The sequence below is a fragment of the Heloderma suspectum genome, chromosome 7, assembly GCF_057233095.1.
Source record: "Heloderma suspectum isolate Gila_16-S chromosome 7, 16-S_ref, whole genome shotgun sequence".
NCBI lineage: Eukaryota > Metazoa > Chordata > Lepidosauria > Squamata > Helodermatidae > Heloderma > Heloderma suspectum.
Window position 1 is genome coordinate 93,938,179 of NC_139464.1, and position 19,834 is coordinate 93,958,012.

Below are 19,834 nucleotides of genomic sequence, written 5' to 3' on the forward strand. Positions count from 1 at the left end.
CCTCACAGGCGGTGCGGAGAGAACCGCACTGGCTGCTTCTCTGAGGTTGCAAAGGCGACCTTGGAGGAAAGGTAAAGGGGGTGTTCCTGTGGGAAGGAGGGGACTGGGGAGGCTGGCTTATGAGAATCCCCTGGTTTCCCCAGCCTCCTCCTCTCCCCAATGCCTCAGCTAGATGTGCGAAAACATCCATCTAGCACAAATGCAGAAAGGGAGGAGTGCGGAGGTGAAGGCCTGCAATGCTACCTTCAGGACAGGAGGCAGTGAGCCTATGTACACCAGTTGCTGGGGAACATAGGTGGGAGGGTGCTGTTGCGCTCATGTCCTACTTGTGGGTTCCTGGTCGACAGCTGGTCGGCCACGTGAAAACAGAATGCTGAACTAGATGGACCCTTGGTCTGATCCAGCATGGCTCTTCTTATGTTCTTAATGCTCTGCGTTGGATGGCTGTAAGCCTCCAAGTCCGGAGGCTTATGGCCATCCCCATAGGACTGCACCCTAAATGTTGTTATAGCCTTGAGTCAAAGTCCTGTGTGTGCTTTGATGCACACATGAAGTTCTAGCTTCAACGTGCCTCTCCATTTGCTTTAGTGACAGGGAACACGCTGAGTGTACATGACTGGACTGGACCGGGAATGCTATAATTATGCAAGCAATAAGCCCCTCTGCACTTTGAGATGATTGACTTCAATAGGATAAATGTGTGCATATGTGTATGCCAGAGATACGCAAACCAGCGCCCTCCAGATGTTTTGGACTACAAGTCCCATCATCCCCAACCATTGGCCATGCTACCTGGGATTGATGGGAGTTGTAGTCCAAAACAGGACTACCAGGTTGCTTACCACTGCAGAGATTCCATTCTTCCTACAAGCCATTATTTGTTGCTATACATTATAGACCAGAGTTAACCACAGGAAAACACAAATACACATGCTAAAACTGAAAGCATGACATTTTAATACATTTTATCCATAATCTAAAGAAGCCATTTATATGTGTACAATGGACTACTATACACAGCTGAAGCATTCTCAGTGGTATATACTGCCTGAGCTCCCACAACCAATGAGACAAGCCACTATTCAGGTTTAAACCTGACTCGAGATGCCCAGAGCCTCAGCTCTGCAATTTTAGTAGTTCGTGAAGGAGAACAAGAGATGTCTAGACACTGTTCCACAGATTAAAGTAGCTTTAGTTTTATTGAGGTGGCTAACAAGTAATCATAAACAAGAATTAAGGACAGTTAATCCAGAGATGAGTTCATGATGGGCACTCATAGTCTCTAGGTGGAGTGATGGATTCCAGATGATGTTACAAGTCAACTCAATTTGCTTAACTACAGAATTCCTTGTAAACTTTTTATTCTTCCCTCAGTCTCCCCAGGTTCATAGAACATTTGGGAGGTCATGAGGTTTCACAATTTATTTATGTCTTCTTTTGTGAGAGTTTAATTAAGCAAGAAATGTATCTTTACTGATTATCCCAAAGCTAAAACAAAAACCTAACTAGAGCAGAGAGTAAAATTTTGTCTGTGGGATGCAATCACCAGCTTTGAGTAAACAATAGATTTGGATGAAACAGTAGGCTTTGACTGAAAATTCCACTATTCTATAAGCTTTTTTAGAAACATCTGTCTTGGATGTTTCTAGAAGGGGGTCTCAGGCATTTAATATCCAATATAATTGATATCTGCACTCCTACATTTCCCCTATTTTTTCCTCTCTGTTGCTCACCCACCCAACAGAGCTCCAACAATAAGCCATCCACTAATAGATTAGGCATACTTTTGGGAGGTTGAGCTACACATCTTCATATCTTACAGATGCTTCATATCTTACAGAAGTGATCATACATGTTATTCAGGTGTGTGTGGGGAGAAAGGGAAGGTGAGGTTGGTGAAATTTGGGAAGAGGAAACCCAGTGTTTCTCCTAGTGAGTGACTACCTCCATCCCCGCCTTCTCCCCATGCCTCTCTAAGAGCACTACTATATTGCCATATAGAGTCAATCATCAGGGCTTTGGGGAAAGAAATATTGTGGTCACTTGCTGCTAATCAACAGTAGGAGCTGTGGTGGTGCAGTTTGGCCCCCCACAAATATACCCCTTCCATTAGCCATTACCCTCCATTCCATTCGCCATGCTTGAATTTGGGGCATATTTATTTTAAACTACCGTTCACTGCAACTATTGCTGAGGTGGTTACATTTCCAGTTGAAGCCTTGTTTGCTGTGGGATTTGTGCCAGTGAAAACTGGTAAAAAAAACCCTCCAGCCCAATGATGGGTTTTCTTCTGCACACCACACAAGTGGCTCCTTTGCTCTTAAAAATATTTTTAACTGGCTTATTCATGCATAAATAATGAAGATTGGGGGTGAAATGAAATTTCATTAGTTTGTATTGGTATAAAAGTATTGGTTTCAGAAGAAAAGAATTTTTTTGTTGGAACATTTTTTTTGGTCTAGTTTTCTTACAGACTTTTAAACAAATGAGTCAAGTGCCATTTAGCTATTTTTTGTGCTTTAGCGCTCACCACAAATGCTACAGTTCCTATCATGCTTTCTCAGTTGTCTCTCAAGTTCTTCCCCTTTCTTGCAAGATTACATTGCAAGTGCAATTCCAAATGCTCAGAATGCGTGTTTCACTGCTCACGACAAGTAATACAGTTCATGCTTTGTTCTCAGTTCTTCCTCACATTCTGGTCTTTCTTGCAAAAATTCCACAAAAATACTCCTGGGCTACTTTGCATGTTCTGCCTCTTCTGCTGCTGCGGAGGCAGGGTGTTTTCTTTTTTAAATGCTGCAGATACTGTTTCTGTGTGATGATGTCATTGCATAATGGCAACACATCTTTTTAAAACAGCAAAACACATCCAACATTTTCGAAAAAGAGCGCAAAAAAGATCAAAAAGGTGGTGGCAGTTTCAGAAAAAAGCGAAAAAGAGCCAAAACGGTAAGAGCAGTTTTGACACAGCTTTGGTTAGAATAACGTAAGAGATGTTACTGTTCAAAACTTTGGAGCATATATATAATAACATGGATATTTGTCTTCATTTATTTATTTATTTATTTAATCACACATATACACACACACACACACACACACACTCTGCCTTTTCTGCAGTTTACAATTACATAAAAAATTAAGTGTAATCTCATAAAATGTGAAATTTGGTAAATGCATACTCCAAGATTAAATTCTGAGAAAACTATCAAAATGGGACATTTGTATATCTAAAAATAAAAACTTAGGATGGAAAGCGGAAGGCAATAAAGGCGTGTTTTTGCTGCAGGATTGTCTATCCCAGCGCCTGATTCTGACTGGGATTGCTGCACGAGGAGAAGGGATTTGACAGATTCCTTCTACTGTTCGACCCCTGAAAATTGTCCCTCAAAATTACAGTTTGCCCTAGAAATTGCCATTGCAGCAAACTGCACCTCTGGGGGGTATTTGTGGCAGAAAAAGGCACAGGGAAAAGGGTCACTCCCCGCTTCCAATGTGTCATGGCCCTGATCTGGGCTGTCCCCTCCTCCATGACTGCTATTTCAAGGAGAAAAATTAGCCTGGGACAGATGACCACGTGGCAAATGGGGAGTATGGGAAGGCTATTTCCAGTAGTAGTCAGAAATATATATCTATGCTTGCAGAAAGTAAGATTAATGGATGTCCTATGTAACAATTCCATTTTTGCTTTATGAAAATATCTCCACTTGGGACTGTTTGCATGTTATGGAAACAGCAGATACACTTTTACATACCACCATTCATAGTTTTTCTGCTGTTTATTGCACTTCTGCTGAGGGGAGCTACAGCTCTCCTAACAGGGCCCTTACCAAAGGAATCTTGACTGGAGGAAGTTTTAACTGTGGAAAGAGTGCACATCACTGATAAGTACTTTGCTTTGGATTTCATAGATCCTGAGGTAGATCAAGTTAAGGAGCTTCCTGGAGAAGTAGTAGAAATGGCTTGCAAGGTGTGCGAAACCTATCTTGAGCAAACTGAACATGACGACATCGACACAGATGTAGACAGTACTCCGGTACTTTCGGACAGAGAATGGAATCAATTAATTGAACAGTACTACGCTCTCATTCAGTAAGTCTTCACTTCTGCATCTAACTGTGATACTGGAATATTCAGACAAAGCATCACCCCTTTGTCTCTGTCCCTAATTTTATGTGCCTTACTTTTGGGAAAAGAGATTTAGGGTGCTACCCTACGCAAGTTTAGACAGAAAAAAAGCTTACAACTCGTAGCATGCCCTAGCAAGCATGTAGGCCACTTTTCTGTCTAAAACATGCTTAGTATTGTGCCTTTAGTCAATGCAAATCACACATCTTGAATTTAAGCAGTAGGGTTATCGCCTGATTTATGATATGTGTTTTACTCAATCACTTAAATTTGTATATGAATAAAACTATAGTTCTGAGGCAAGACATTCTCTTTATTTAAAAAAAAAGATATATATGCACATTGCCACAGGCATCATTTTAGAAGAGGTGTTGCTTCCTGTGTGGGGGACTGGGTAACGCTTCTTCTAAGAGCATTCATGTCACCTACAAGTTTATTTATTCATTTATTTATTGTATTTTTATCCCACTCCTCAGCCAAAAAAGGCTCCCGCAGCGGCTTACAATCAATGAACGAAGAAGACAGTCATTCTTGTATTTTAAAATAATAATTTTGTTTTAAAAATATCTTGTCCAATGAACTGGAGCAACTTTTTAGGTGATAAAACGTCTTTAATCAATTAGTTTGATTAATCGATTAAATATTTCAGCCCTAATAAATAGTAGCTAGACACGGAGCTATGGAGATACCATTTATTAGCTTCAACTATTGGACGGTATAGAAATGTAATTAATTAATTAATTAATTAATGACTAAATTAAAAATGATTACATTACAAATGTATTAAAAAATACTGGCTTTCAAAAGTGAGGAGGCACACAATGCAGAAAATGCAGGCACATACTCAATATTAGTCAACATGAGTTACCTCTTAACAGCTTTGAATGCATGCTGTCCATGGTAGCTTCATTCTTTCAGCGTGTGTCTCTGGGTGAAAGCAGAATTTTAATCCAGATTAGTGATTGGGAATATGCATCCAGGAGTCTATAGGTATCCTAGAGTAATTAAAATGGTGCCCAAGGATATAATCCTGTGAATGTATGTTGGAAAACTATGTTGGGAGAATACAATTTTAGTTCTCTCAGGATTTGACCCTCTTTATTAGAGCAGAAATGGAGGCCCCCTTTAAGACTCTGAGATCTCCCAGAAGCTACAAACTTATTAGAGGCTCCCCTTACTTCTTACTATACTCCATGTTGTTCTCTCTCTCTCTCTCTGTGTGTGTGTGTGAGAGAGAGAATGAAAATGAAAATCTAGATATACAAATAATTTAAAAAAAATCAGAATCAATATTCTGAAAATATTCAGACCCTCTGCCAATGTACAAATTTTGTATTCCTTCAGTAATTTCTGAATGAAAAATCTCTATCTGCATAAAGAAAGGTGACAGGATGTTCTGCCTATATATTTGACTCATGATTAGACTCTACATTGGTATTGAATTTAGTGAGTTCTGGGCCACCAGCACATAGAAATCATGGGAAACTGCCTTATATAACAGTCTATTTGTCCATCTAGCCCAGACTGTTTACTCTGACTGGCAGTGTCTTTCCAGGCAGAGGTCTTTCACATCAGAGATTGAACCTGGGACTTTCTGTGTGCTCTACCTCTGACCTATGATTCCCTCTTGCATACCTGATTTTGAAACCCCCAGGGAGACTCATAGGCAAAGGCAGCGGTTGGTCAATAAGAACCTAGGCAGGATCTAAGTCAGAAACATCTGATGTCAGAGTTGATCACGGAGTGATCTCTGACACCTTCTAGCCTGGTCACTTGATCCCTCCTAGCAAAGGCAAAGAAGAGAGAGAGCGTGGGCCTGTTCACACGATCACAGTGGGATGGTGGGTAGCAGAACCACGCTACAAGGAGGGGTAAGGGAACCATGAAGTGCATGCCCCAACATGACCACAGAACCACACAGAGGATCGTGGTTCCTTTACCCTTCCCCGCTCCGTGGTTCCCTCATCATCCTCCCACCACTGCGGCCATGTATTCCAGTGGCCTCTGCAGCAGGAACAGGGTTGCGCCAGCCGCTTCTGCTGTCGCTACACAACCATGACCATAGAGTTCGGCTGTGTGGGCTTGAGCATCACCGGAACTTCCAGGGGCTCTAGGTGGCCGTCTCTATGGTTGCCATGATTTATCCACAGAGTGGCCAAATTTACCTATAGAGCGCCTGACAGATGACATGGTAAGCCACTCCAGGGCCCCGTACCCACTCTGCAGAGATGGGGAATGAGGGTGAGTAACTTACCAATCATGGGCGGGAAAAACACCTTCTACACAACATGCTAACCCACTGTGGGTTGCTCCCGAACTTGTCGTCTGAACCCAGCCAGTGAGTGAGTGAGTGTGGATCAGTTGTTATTTTTGTTGCTAAGGAGTAGCTAATTTAACCAGCCATCACCTACAATTTGTGTTTCTCATGTGCGTTTATATTAGTTAATTCACAGCAAAAGAACATTGCCACCCCATATTGGAGTTTGGTGATTTTCTCCACTGTTTAGTGGTTTTCGGGCTTCAACTTAGTGTGATTCTAGGGTAGGGTGGGGGAAGCTAGCAACCTTGCCTGTCAGGAAAGTAAGAATTCCTTGCTACTATTGCCTGGGGTAATCACCCTGCCCTCCAGCCATACTTTCAGTAAAGCTAACAGCCTGTGCTAGAGTGTAGGGAAGAGGAGGACGATAGTATTTAATTGGCTTTCAAAAGAGAGTCTTGTGGCACCTTAAACTTAAAAAGAAACACATTTACTGTGACATAAGCTATCATGGACTAGAGTCCACTTCATCAGGCCAGTTAGCTTAATGTCTGTTCCAGGTAAATTGGTGGAAAGTGTTATTAAACATGAAATTATGAAGCATATAGAAAGACAGGTTTTGCTGAAGAAGAGTCAAGATGGCTTTGCAAAGGTAAGTCCCGTCTCACATACCTTTTAGAGCTCTTTGAGAGGGCCAGCAAGCAAGTGGATAGTGATACTTGGACTTCCAAAAGGCTCTTGATGAAGTCCTTCACCAAAGGTTCCTGAACAAAACTTAGCTGTCATAGGATAAGAGGGATAATGGGATAAGTGGATGGGTGCTCTTTGGGATTGGTCACTGGTTAAAGAACAGGATGAAGGGAGTAGGAATAAATAGTCAGTTCTTACAATGGAGGGGTGTTAGAAGTAGGGTTTCCCAAGGATCTGTATTGGAACAGGTGCTTTTTAATTTGTTCATAAATGTTCTGGAGTTAGGGATGAGCAGTAAGGTGGCCAAGTTTGAGGATGACGCCAAATTATTCAGGGTGGTAAAAACAAGGGATTGCAAAGCGCTCAAAAATATCTCTCCAAACTGGTTGAATGAGAAAGAAAATGGCAAATGAAATTAATTGTAAACAAGTGTAAAGTGATACACATTGGGGCAAAAATCCTAACTTGACATGTACACTCATGGGAGCTGAGCTGGCAGTGACTGACCAAGAAAGATATTTTGGAGCTGTGGTAGATATAGCTCAATGAAAACGGTGACCCAGTGTGCAGTGTCTGTGAAAAAGACAACTCTATGATAGGTATAATTAGGAAAGGGATTGAAAATAAAACTGCCAATATTGTAATGCCCTTACACAAATCTATGGTGCAACCACCCTTGAAGTACTATGTAAATAGTTCTTGTTGTCTCACCTCAAAATGGATATTGTAGACCTGAAAAAGGTGCAAAAAAGGGCAACCAAAATGATCAGGGAACTGGTGCATCTCCCCTATGAGGAAAGGTTACAATGTTTGGGGCTTTTTAGCTTAGAAAAATTATGAGTAAGTGTTGATGAGAATTATTTGGTATTGGTGCCTCCTGTTAAAAATGCAATTAGCATAGAAAAACAGAAGGCAGAACAGAATGAGCGTTTACCAGTCCCACATGCACACAAAGGCTAAAAAAAGGAGACTACACCCTTCTTTAGTGAAGAAAAGGCAAAATGCTTTACTCACATTTTCTTGCATAAAAATGCAGGTACAGCAAATAGTTTCAGACAACGTTTGTTCAGTCCATTTCTTTGTGTTTTATAACACTGGCAGGAGAGAGGGCAAACACATGTGCTCCCAGCAATGGAGGTCCGAGAGAGAGAGACGGGAGGGGGGGAGAGGAGCAGGAAACCACATTGAAGGCTATAGAGAACCTAAGGCTAGCTATGCCCCAAATTCCCATGCATTAACTAGCTAATTGCAACACTGCCCTCTTCCTGTAACTTGCAGGTGAGGTTGCAATATTCCCAAGAAGGGTTCGGGGTGTATAAAGTTATGCATGATGCAGGGAAAGTGGTTAGAGTGACATTTTCTTCATGTCTCACAATACTAGAACTCAGGGACAGCCAATGAAGCTGAATGGTGAGAGATTTAGGACAGATAAAAGGAAGTACTTCTTCACACAGGGCATAGCTGAGCTATGGAATTCACTTTCCCAGCATGTAGTGAAGGCTAATAGCTTAGATGGCTTTAAAAGAGGCTAAGACAAATTGCAGAAGGATAAGGCTGGCTACTAGTATGATGGCCGTTTGCTACCTCCAGGATCAGAGGCAGTGTGCCTCTGAAACAGAGTTGCTTTGAAAGCACAGTGGCAGTGGACTGGTGCCCTCATGTCCTGCGTCTGGACTTCCCATAGGGATCTGACTGGACACTGTGGGACGTGTCCAGCAATGCTGTTCTTACATTCTTATCAGATGCAAGTGATGAAATGGACTCTGGTCCATGAAAACTTATGCTGTAATGACGTTTTTAGTCTTTAAGATGTCACAAGACTCTGTCATTTCTGCTGCAACACCAACTAACACAGCTACCCCTCTGGAAATAGTTATAATGGGCTATATGTTGTAATGTACAGGTAAAACAGCAAGACAAGAGCACTTCCCTCCAGTAAAGTCAACATGACCCAGTAAATAGCCCTCAGGGCAAATCCAAAGTACTGAAATTACTCCTGTCCTGGAGTTACATTTTCACTCAACAGCTGAACGAAAAGTATCCAGTCAGTTAAAACATTTAAAGATAGCATTGTTTTAAAAATGTGTTTAGATTTACAATTATCATTTTATTCTCAAATAAATATAGGTAACTTTCCTTTCCTTTTCTTCCTGCAAATGGCAATTTAGTGTTTCCATGAAATACCTAAAGGCCCTGTAAACATAATTTTAGTACTTTGACATATAACATGTGCTTACTACAGATACCTTTTCCTACTGGTCATGTACTGGATATATAAATATATGCTTGTGGGTTTCCCGTGGGCAGCTGGTTGGCCACTGTGTGAACAGAATGCTGGACTAGATGGACCCTTGGTCTGAACCTGCATGGCTTTTCTTATGTTCTTATGCTACAAATGACAGTCATGCTGCCTTATGGCCAATGCTGCATAAACCATCCACCGCTATTCGATTAAAAAAAGGAGAAGCTTATAACAGAATACTGGGTATAAGAACACTGAATATAGAACCTAGACTTTAGCCTTTCCATTCCATTTCTGTGTTTCAATGCTGATGTAGCACCCCCCTCCCCCGTATAAGGCCTGGCCTGGGGCAATTCCCCCACCCCTTGAAAAAGGTCTTGTTATACAGCACAATTCCCTCACCCCTTAAAAGATCTACTGTTATATTGACACAATCATGCTTTTATCTGTAGTTGCAGGCAATGTTCATAAAATGTTTCTTATATGGTAGTTTAAACATCTTTGTTGTTTGCAGTGAGGGTGCCGTGATTTGTAATGCAGACAGTTATTTCGCTCACTGTCAAAACATTTTGCACAAAATTATGCTAGCAAACCCGCAGCAAGATATTGATGGTCTCCGGAACATCTGGATTATTAAACCTGGAGCAAAATCCCGTGGCAGAGGTAGGACTACTGTTTTTGGTGAATACAGAAAACCAGTTTACTACATAGTAAATGTGGGGAAAGTTGCCCATTTCTTAAATACGTGCTAAAGAGAAATAATGGAGACAGCAATTACTGGTTTTGTAATATTGAGCGGTTACTGGTTCTAGTAGATACTGACTAGTTCTGTTGTTATGAATGAAGATCTACCTACCCCTCTGTACATTGCTGCAATGTTCGGTCAATGTTCTTTGTTTAAGGAAGTAAATTGTTAAGCTGTTTCCATTCTCTTAAAAGTTTATTCATAATATTAATGGTGTTGTTTCAAAGAGGTCAATAAAACATTTCCCCCACTCTTTGGAGTAATTCTCTTAGGAAAATTTTCTGGCTTTTTTTTTTAAGTTGCTTTTAAGCCTACAATTTCTTCTATTGCTTTAGAAGAACAGTAGCCTTTCTGGGAGGCTGTTGCTGGAGAATAGGATACAAAACTCCTTAATAAATAAAAAGTAAGCCTATGAAGCCATATGTTGTGTGTAATTTTACACATTAGAATCAAGAACTAACCAGAAAATGACCAGAAACTAATGAGGGAGCAAAAGCTTTGCGCTACATCCAAATCCAGACTCCTGGCTTGTCACTTCTTTAGCAATCCAGGGTATGAAGCCAGGGTATGAACTTTGAAATTGGTTTCCCATTCCTGGTTTGTTGGAGTGACGAGCCAGGATCTGGGTTCAGACATTACAGGAGGCTTTTGCTTCCTTGTTAATTTCTAATTAGTTTAATCCAAGAGTGAAGAACCTCTTTCAGCTTGAGGGCTGAATTCCATTTTGGAGAAACTTTCCGGGGCCGCATTCCAGTGGTTGTTGTTGTTGTTCAGTCGTTCAGTCGTGTCCGACTCTTCGTGACCCCATGGACCATCGCACGCCAGGCCTTCCTGTCCTGCGCTCTCTCCCGGGGCGTGCTCAAGTTCATACTCATTGCATCGGTGATGCTATCTAGCCATCTCATCCTCTGCCGTCCCCTTCTCCTTTTGCCTTCAATCTTTCCCAGCATCAGGGTCTTTTCCAGGGAGTTTTCTCTTCGCATTAGGTGGCCAAAATATTTGAGCTTCAGCTGCAGTATCTGTCCTTCCAATGAGCACTCAGGGTTGATTTCCTTTAGGATGGACTGATCTGACCTCCTTGCAGGGCCAAAGGCAAAGGGGCAGGTCCCCAAATACCAGCATATTTTAGCTTAGAGCTCTTACTACCAGTAATAAAGCATTGGGGGAGGCATTTCAACCTTTTAGAATGGGGGCAAAACTTTACAAAAGCTGGGAAACCACCAAACGATCAGTAGTTCTGATCGTTTCTCCCCTGGCTGTGGGGCAGCTCCCCTCAGGGACAGATCCCTCCCTCAGGGGGCTATAGGGATGTGCCATGGCAGGGGCTGTGCCTAGGGTTGTCAGTGGGCATAGATTCACTCAGATGGGATGGGCACAATGTGTCCAACTCTGACAACTGTTAAGTTTGCTTGAAGGCTTCAGTAAATCAACGTAAGGCTATTCCCATCCATGTGAAGCCAGGTCTGCTAGTGAATGTTAAGACAAAATTCTCAGCAATTCTGGCTTATCATTATGTTGAACGTGGGTATTGACATTAACGTTTTTATTCTCCTGTATTTTTCTCTTCCAGAAATAGTATGCAAGAACCGACTGGATGATATCTTGAAACTAGTTGAACCAACTGAACAATTTCCAATAAAGGATCATAAGTGGGTCATCCAAAAGTATATTGAGACACCACTACTGATTTATGATACAAAGTTTGATATTAGACAGTGGTTTCTTGTGACAGACTGGAACCCCCTGACGATCTGGTTCTACAAAGAAAGCTATCTGAGATTTTCCACTCAGCGTTTCTCCTTAGACAATCTGCACAGGTAATTCATAGTATACCATAATAACATTTTTATTGGGTGACCATAGGTCATAACAACATAGAAACATGAATGTGTGCATGTGTATGGATAATGTCTTTTGTAGGAATTATTCACTTGAAATAGTTGTGAGAGATTCTTGATTTTGCCTGTTACACCACTGGCACTATGGAACTACTACAGCACCAGTGAAGCCAATGTGTGAGGATGCTCTCGTTCTAGCTTATTGCATTAAGGGGTGTTTAGTTATTTAGAGGATTGCACACCTGATAGATGGAGGAGTCTGAGATTTCATTAATGAAGAAAAAGAAAATTCAGCAGTTCTATTTCAAATGTGTACCTTAATATAGGCAGTCCATATATCTCAATAAGCATCCAAATGAGATTGACGACTCTAAGATACACATTCAAATGTAGAGAGAGCAGTAAGATCTTCAGACCATTGAATGATGTGTGGTGGGTGTTCATCTTTCAAAACATAAAGTGCGAGTCTCTTTGCAACTGTAAGGGCTCTCAAAGTCCATTTTTGCTGTCTGTTAATTCTCATGTCACAGGCATAGAGTTTAAAAGCACATGAACGTTATTCATTTTGGTTGAGGGGGAAATTGTGCCAGTCATATACCAACAAGAAAACCCATAAGAAACTAATGCAGATAACTGGGAACTGAAGATGCATCCTGTAGTCTTCTCAGGTGCAATGCTACCCCCCATCCCTTCTTTTACATTATATCACAAAGTAACTTTAAAATATGTATGATCTATTGGTTTTTAATGAGAATCAATGGTGCCCAGCATTATTTCGTTTGCACTTATTATCTCAAGGTTTTTAAAGCAAGTGCAATGTATAATTCATACACATTTTCTTGCATTTTTTGTTTTACAAAAATTATTAGCATTGTCTATGTCATTGCCACCTGTTTTACAAGAGTTATTCATGTTCACAGCTCCATTCACCTTTGCAATAATTCCATCCAGAAAAATTACAAGAATGCACCAGACCGCAGTTCGCAGTTGCCATATCACAACATGTGGACAAGCAGCAAATTCCAAGACTATTTGCAAAAGAGAGGCCTTGGCCATGTCTGGCGCAATGTTATTTATCCATCCATGAAAAAAATCTTAATCTATACAATGAAGATGGCTCAAGACCAAGTTGAACCACGGAGAGGCAGTTTTGAACTCTATGGAGCAGATTTCATTCTTGGAAATGACTTTAAACCTTGGTTGATTGAAATCAATAGTAGTCCAACCATGTATCCTTCTACTCCAATTACATCAGACCTATGTGCTCGGGTTCAAGAAGACACAATCAAGGTAGTTATTGACAGGAAGCTTGACAGAAACTGTGACACTGGAAGTTTTGAACTTCTCTGGAGACAGGTAAAAATCATTCAGTTTTGTTTTCTAATCAAATGGCATTCAAGGTATTCAAATATCTATATAAAAGTACAGTAGTGTAATGCTTATTTATATTTTTTTTCAACTGAAGCTTGAGCAGTATAGACATGAAGAAAATTTTAAAACTTCAAAAAAGTTAAAAGCTCAAGCTTTAATAGCAAAACAGTATGTTTATTTGCTCCACGCCAGTCTCCTATTGCTCTACTGTTCAGTGCCGGTTTATTTGCTTTGCACCAAACAGTGCCTGTTCTGACATCACGTGTTTTTGACCTCCATTACTTGTATCTTCCTGGTTTCCTTTTTTCTGTTTTTGTTTGGGTTTGCTTTTATTCATTTTGCTTCACAGGCAGGCTTCACAGGGCACTGCTAGGCCTCGGGGTAGTTGCTAGGGGCAATGGCCATGCTCCCCACCTTGAACTGCATTGTTCTGAATGGGACGAATCAGAGGGTGAGGAGGGAGGGGCTTCTGCTGCTGCTCCTCCCATGATGTCCTATGTGCAGGTAGGGTTTGTATATTTGTGTGTATATGTGTGTGCGAGAGAGGGGGTTAGTGGACAGGGTGACACATCAGGAGTGGCATGGTGCAAGACTGCTCCCATATTGGATGGTGCTGGCTCAGGGCAGGTAAGGGAGGAAAGGGGGTGTTTTTTCTTCTCACCCATCTCACCTTTTGTTTTTCAGGCCAGGTGAAGGTGGGGTTCTTGTGTGGGGGCTTGGAACACAAGCTTTTCCTTACAACAGAGAAGGGATGGGTCTTTCTATGCTTTCATGTAATGGGAGGGGGTTCTTACTCGAATGAGGGAAACTGTATGGGTGAATGAGAGGGACGGAGGTGAATTGGAAGACCGCATTTGGAATGGCAGGGGGAAGCTTGCTTTAATGCAGTAGGAAGAAGTTGTATTATTGGAGTGCTTGTTGAAGGGAAGCTGATGTGGGACATAACTGGAAAGTTGAGAGAGGAAGAGGAAGGTAAAGAAGGAAATCATAGAATCATAGAATAGTAGGGTTGGAAGGGGCTTACAAGACCATCGAGTCCAACCCCCTGCTCAGTGCAGGAATCTAAGTCAGAGCATCCCCGATAGATGCCTGTCTAGCCTCATCTTGAATGCCTCCAGTGTGGGAGAGCCCACTACCTCCCTAGGTAATTGGTTCCATTGTCGTATTGCTCTAACAGTCAGGAAGTTTTTCCTGATGTTCAGCCAGAATCTGGCTTCCTGTAACTTGAGCCCATTATTCTGTGTCCTGCATTCTGGGATGATCGACAAGAGATCCTAGCCCTCCTCTCTGTGACAACCTTTCAAGTACTGGAAGAGCGCTATCATATCACCCCTCAGTCTTCTCTTCTCAAGGCTAAACATGCTCAGTTCTTTCAATCTCTCTTCATAGGGCTTTGTTTCCAGTCCTCTGATCATCTTTGTTGCCTTCCTCTGAACCCTCTCCAGTTTGTCTGCATCCTTCTTAAAGTGCAGTGCCCAGAACTGGACACAATACTCCAGATGAGACCTTACCAGTGCTGAGTAGAGGGGAACTAGTACTTCCCGGGATTTGGAAGCGATGCTTCTATGAATGCAGCCCAAAATAGCATTTGCCTTTTTTGCAGCCACATCACATTGTTGGCTCATATTCAGCTTGTGATCTACAACAATTCCAAGATCCTTCTCCCTTGTAGTGTTGTTGAGCCACGTATCCCCCATCTTGTAACTGTGCATTTGGTTTCAAGGTGCAGAACTTGGCATTTATCCCTCTTAAATTTATTTCTGTTGTTTTCTGCCCAGAGCTCTCCAGTCTGTCAAGATCACTTTGAATTTTGTTTCTGTCTTCCAAAGTATTAGCTATCCCTCCCAATTTTGTGTCATCTGCAAATTTGATCAGCATTCCCTGCACCTCCTCCTCCAAGTCATTAATACAAATGTTGAAGAGCACTGGGCCCAGGACTGAGCCCTGCGGTACCCCACTCGTTACCTCTCCCCAGTTTGAGAAGGTCCCATTGAGAAGCACTCTTTGAGTCCAATTCTGTAGCCAACTGTGGATCCACCAGATCGTTGTTTCATCTAGCCCACTTTGAGCTAGTTTGCTCATCAGGATATCATGGGGCACTTTGTGGAAAGCTTTGCTGAAGTCGAAGTATATTATGTCCACAGCATTCCCACAGTCCACAAGGGAGGTTATTTGATCAAAAATTGAGATCAGATACGTCTGGCAGGATTTGTTCTTGACAAATCCACGTTGGCTTCGAGTAAGCACTGCATTGTTTTCAAGGTGCTTCCAGATGGATTGCTTTATAATCTGCTCCAGAATTTTCCCTGGGATTGATGTCAGACTGACTGGTCTGTAGTTCCCGGGTCCCTCCTTTTTACCCCTTTTGAAGATAGGGACAACATTAGCCTCCCCCAGTCATCTGCACCCGTCCTCCATGGTTTCTCAACAATAATAGACAGTGGTTCTGAGAGTTCTTCTGCCAGTTCCTTTATTACTCTAGGGTGAATGCCCCCTGAAAGTTGTTCCAGTCACAAGGGAAATGGCCAAACATATTTTCATCCAAACATTCTCAGATTACTAGAGCGCATGGTGACACGGGCTTCACACTAGTTCATCTTGCTTATGTTTGAGTTCTGGCTTTGGGTTGTATCCAGTGGTGTCATTCTGCTAGCACAAAACTTCTACTGCTTGCGAAAATGCTGTTCTTATCTTTGCACAAGTGTCAAATGCAATACTTTGATACTGCTTGTGCAAGCTGTTGTACATGCTATTGCACAAGACATTCCGCAAGCTGTTCTGCAAATCATTGTACAGGGCTTTGCACACCTCATTATGACTTCATATGACTCATTATGACTGTTGTAATTTTTGTGCTAGTGTAATGTTTGATATAATCCCTAACTAGCATAACTAGCACAAGCAATACCTAATTTAATGACGCTATAATGAGTTGGGCAATGCCTTCTGCAGAACAGCTTGGGCAACATCTTGTGCAATGTCTTGTGAAACTATTTGCAGAACACCTTGTGCAACAGCTTGTGCAATGCAATGTGCATCAGATTGCATAAATAGAATCAGATTATTGGGTTTTATTTAATCATGCAAGGATAAATACAGTTTTCGCAAGCAGGAGAAGCTTTGGCTAGTAGAATGACACCATTGGATACAACCCTTGAAATGTAAATATTGAAATAATGATTGGGGAGCACCAGAATCTGCCACGGGTCCACAAAGCCCCTCTCCAAAATGCTGGGCTTCATAGGCTTGCACAAAAGATGGGGACAGCATATTGACATGTCCTCATGCCAGTGAGGGCCTATGTAGGTCCAGTACACTACTGGCGCCATTCTGCCTCCCCCTCCAGCAGCTGTGATGGTAATGGCCTAGCCCCTTTCGGCATGCTGTCATTGTTTTGGCATAAATCTTGGCATGCTGTTATAGGTTAATGGTGTCATTGTCCCCATCAGCACATCCTGCCTTGGTGCAATCATAATGAGGACTAGTACCAGGGAAGGACTTTCCAAACCCTTTCTGGAAATAAATTGAAACTGGAATAATAAAGTAGATAACCACCAGATGTCCAGAAAAACAGTCCAAATTATTTCTAGAAGAGAAGTGATAGGGCTTTCCCATCTCTTGTTCAGTACATAATTGTGAGAATCTCTCACCTAATTTCCATTTTGATAAGAGAAAAATACTTAAAAAACCACTTGGTTTTGTTTCCCCCCCTCTATAGCCCATGTTGGATCTGCCACCATTTAATCCTACCGACCTTTTTGTGGAGGGTATCAGTGTTAGGAGGCTGAAAAAGCACGTGGTTTCCCTTACTAATTTCAGTTTCTTTGAACCACTGCTGAGTGTAATGCAACCTGCAACCAATCAAGAAAATAAAGGAGACTCAGTGGCACCTGTCAACTACAAGCAAAATGCAAAAGCAAAACATGGAAATAGTGTTCCTTGCACCTTGCCAAAGGCTCTCAAGAAACTACAAGAGAAAAGCCTTAAAGTAAAAAGCTCCCACAAAAAGTCTTCCAAAACCATAGACTTTCCTCGAATAGTAGAAGGCCCTGAAGCATCATCCATGTCTGACAAAAAAAGGGCAAAAGCAATGAAAGAGCCAAGCCACCCAAGTGGAAGCCAAGCAGCAGTCAATAGCTTTCAGAAGTCTCATGCATTAGACTGGGCAATACTCCAGCCCTCTAAAGATACAGGTACAATGAATATGTAAATCTCTTTCTACATGTAAATTTATATTGTGTGTGTGCACGTGTGTATATGTATATATTTGCTACAATATTCATACCAACATTACAATAAAATACCACTACTGTCAACTACTTAACTGATAAATTGTTTGTTAAATAAGTAGTTAGAATAAATATTTGTTAAAATAACAATATTGGGGGGCAGGATCTCCACGCAGCCGACATTTTGAGGTTAAGCTATTTAGGGAGCAATCCTATGGCCTCTAAACAGTGGCTAGACAGCCATAGGATATCATGTTATCTGGGAACCAACCTCCACCCACTTCCATGCTGCCTTGGAGGCAGCGTGGAACAGCCCTGTCCTCTGTGCTTGCAAGAGGAGTGTGGAGCAGCTGGAAAGGGGCGAGGCTGGGGGTGTTCCGGGGCAGGGAGAGCGTAGCTGCCTGTACGAGTAGCCTCCTTCCTCGCTCCGTGCTCCTGTGGCTAGACGCCACAAATGGCTGTCTAGCCAAAAATGCAGGGCATGAGAAGCACAGAGGGAACGATCCCCTCCGTGCTTCTCCTTCCATGCTTTGGATAGGCGGTCGCCTCCGAGTTCGGAGGCTGCCGCCTATCTGGATAGGATTACTCCCATAAGGTATATCTGTATCCTAAACTGTTTAAGTGTCTCGTCTTCCCTCATGTAATCCTAGAAAACTGATTTCATGATGATTCCCTCTTTTGGATCACTAGTTCTCCCAAGAGAACTTGGGAGAGGAATGACTGTTAAACCAGATTAAGGACCAAACTAAGCATGTCACAGGGAGATCTGGGCATTCAAAAAAGGTTAAAAGCACTTGCACCTCCTCCCCCTCCCCCTGAATCAGATTGGAACAATGGTGCTGGCTGGAGGGGTGGGGGGAGGTGTTTTAACCCTTTTCCTCTGTTCCATTTTCCTCACCTAAATTCCTCCTCCCTGCTCCTCAGCTGCTCATTGTTCTGTGGGGGGAAACATAGAGATACTGTATGAATATTGGTATGTTTTTCCCTGTGGGACAAATAGCTACTCCAATGGGGGTGGGGGAATTCAGACTGGAGAAAATGCAAGGAATGAAAGGTTAACTTCCCTTTTCCATCCCTGTAGCCCTGAACTGATTCATGCTCCCCTGCGTCTAAAAGAACTCCTGACATTATTTCTACATTGGCTAAGCGTTACAAGCATGATGAACATGAACGGTGTCAAGGGTAGGCATGGCTGGGCACCTGCAGGCCCCCTGGAGTTGCTCTTCCTCTTCACCATTGCAACCTGCTTGTTCCTTGCTCTGTCCCAGATGATGGTAGTGGTGAGAAGGAGGAGTGGCAGATGTCATGGCCTGCTTGCTCAGTGGCTCTCTGCCTGTGAAGCAAGCAAATGGTAGCAAAGACTGAGCAGCCGGTGACAGTGGCGGTGAGAACTCACTGAAGGAGGTGGACCATTGGGGGTGTCTTGTCCAAGGGCCCTTAAAAACCTGGAGATGGCACCAATGATGAAACACAATAACCTCTTTCTGTTTATATAACAAGATGATATGTCAAAGAATACAGTGGATTTCTCTTAAGGAGGCAGAGTCAGTTGTTAAGGGGGATGCTCATCTCAGATATCTCCCACTTCATTGTCTCTGGGTGCCTTGATAGGACCTTGCGTACCAATCCATCCCCTTACACACAGTCATTTAGGCCTGGTGTACACATGCAGCACAGTAAGATGGAAGAATACGGAGGTGGGAGAGCAGACTACATCACCATGTTGCATGAAGAAGATACCACTGTAACATGTGGGGGAGGACTGTTCAAAAATGGTATCCCCCATCTGTACAATTGCACAATCTCCCCATTTTTCTGCATGCGTAGACATGGACTGAGATTTTCCCATTCACTTGTTCAACTAACTGGTGAGGTTGAGGGAAGGGACAATGAAATAGCTCTTTGGGTTGGATCCAGACTTAGCCATAATTAGAGCAGAGCCATTGAAATCAATGGGACAAGTAAGTCATGACTAATTTAAATCCCACTGATTTTAATGGGTCTACTCTAAGCAAGACTAAGTCTGGATCCCACCCTATGTTTCATTGGCCATTAGATCCTTGGAGTTAACTTGCTTGGTTACTTTAAAGCTTGTCATGGCATCAGAGGCCTTGATCTTTTTATGCATGGATTTGTGTCTTGGACCTTGGTTATTGATACCAACTCAGCAGTTTTATTATATTTACCCTAGTAGGTTCCCCCCACCCCACCCCGTTGACATTAGGAAGGTCTCTGGAATAGAAACATCTGTTTACATGTTAAAGCTGCAATCTTAAGGATACACACTTCCCTGGGATTAAATTCGAGTTCTCAGTGAAACACAGGGTGGGATCC

At 42.3% G+C, this 19,834-nt stretch overlaps 1 protein-coding gene across 1 annotated transcript in view; it reads left to right on the forward strand.

Annotated features, from left to right (window-relative positions):
* Positions 1 to 19,834, forward strand: part of TTLL8 (tubulin tyrosine ligase like 8) — a 43,713-nt gene that overhangs the window by 21,958 nt on the left and 1,921 nt on the right. The window contains exons 9-13 of the mRNA XM_084810897.1: positions 3,912 to 4,092; positions 9,832 to 9,980; positions 11,633 to 11,879; positions 12,821 to 13,256; positions 16,990 to 17,464. Of these exons, the coding sequence (XP_084667023.1) occupies positions 3,912 to 4,092; positions 9,832 to 9,980; positions 11,633 to 11,879; positions 12,821 to 13,256; positions 16,990 to 17,464 (1,488 nt within the window). The remainder of the gene's footprint in view (positions 1 to 3,911; positions 4,093 to 9,831; positions 9,981 to 11,632; positions 11,880 to 12,820; positions 13,257 to 16,989; positions 17,465 to 19,834) is intronic.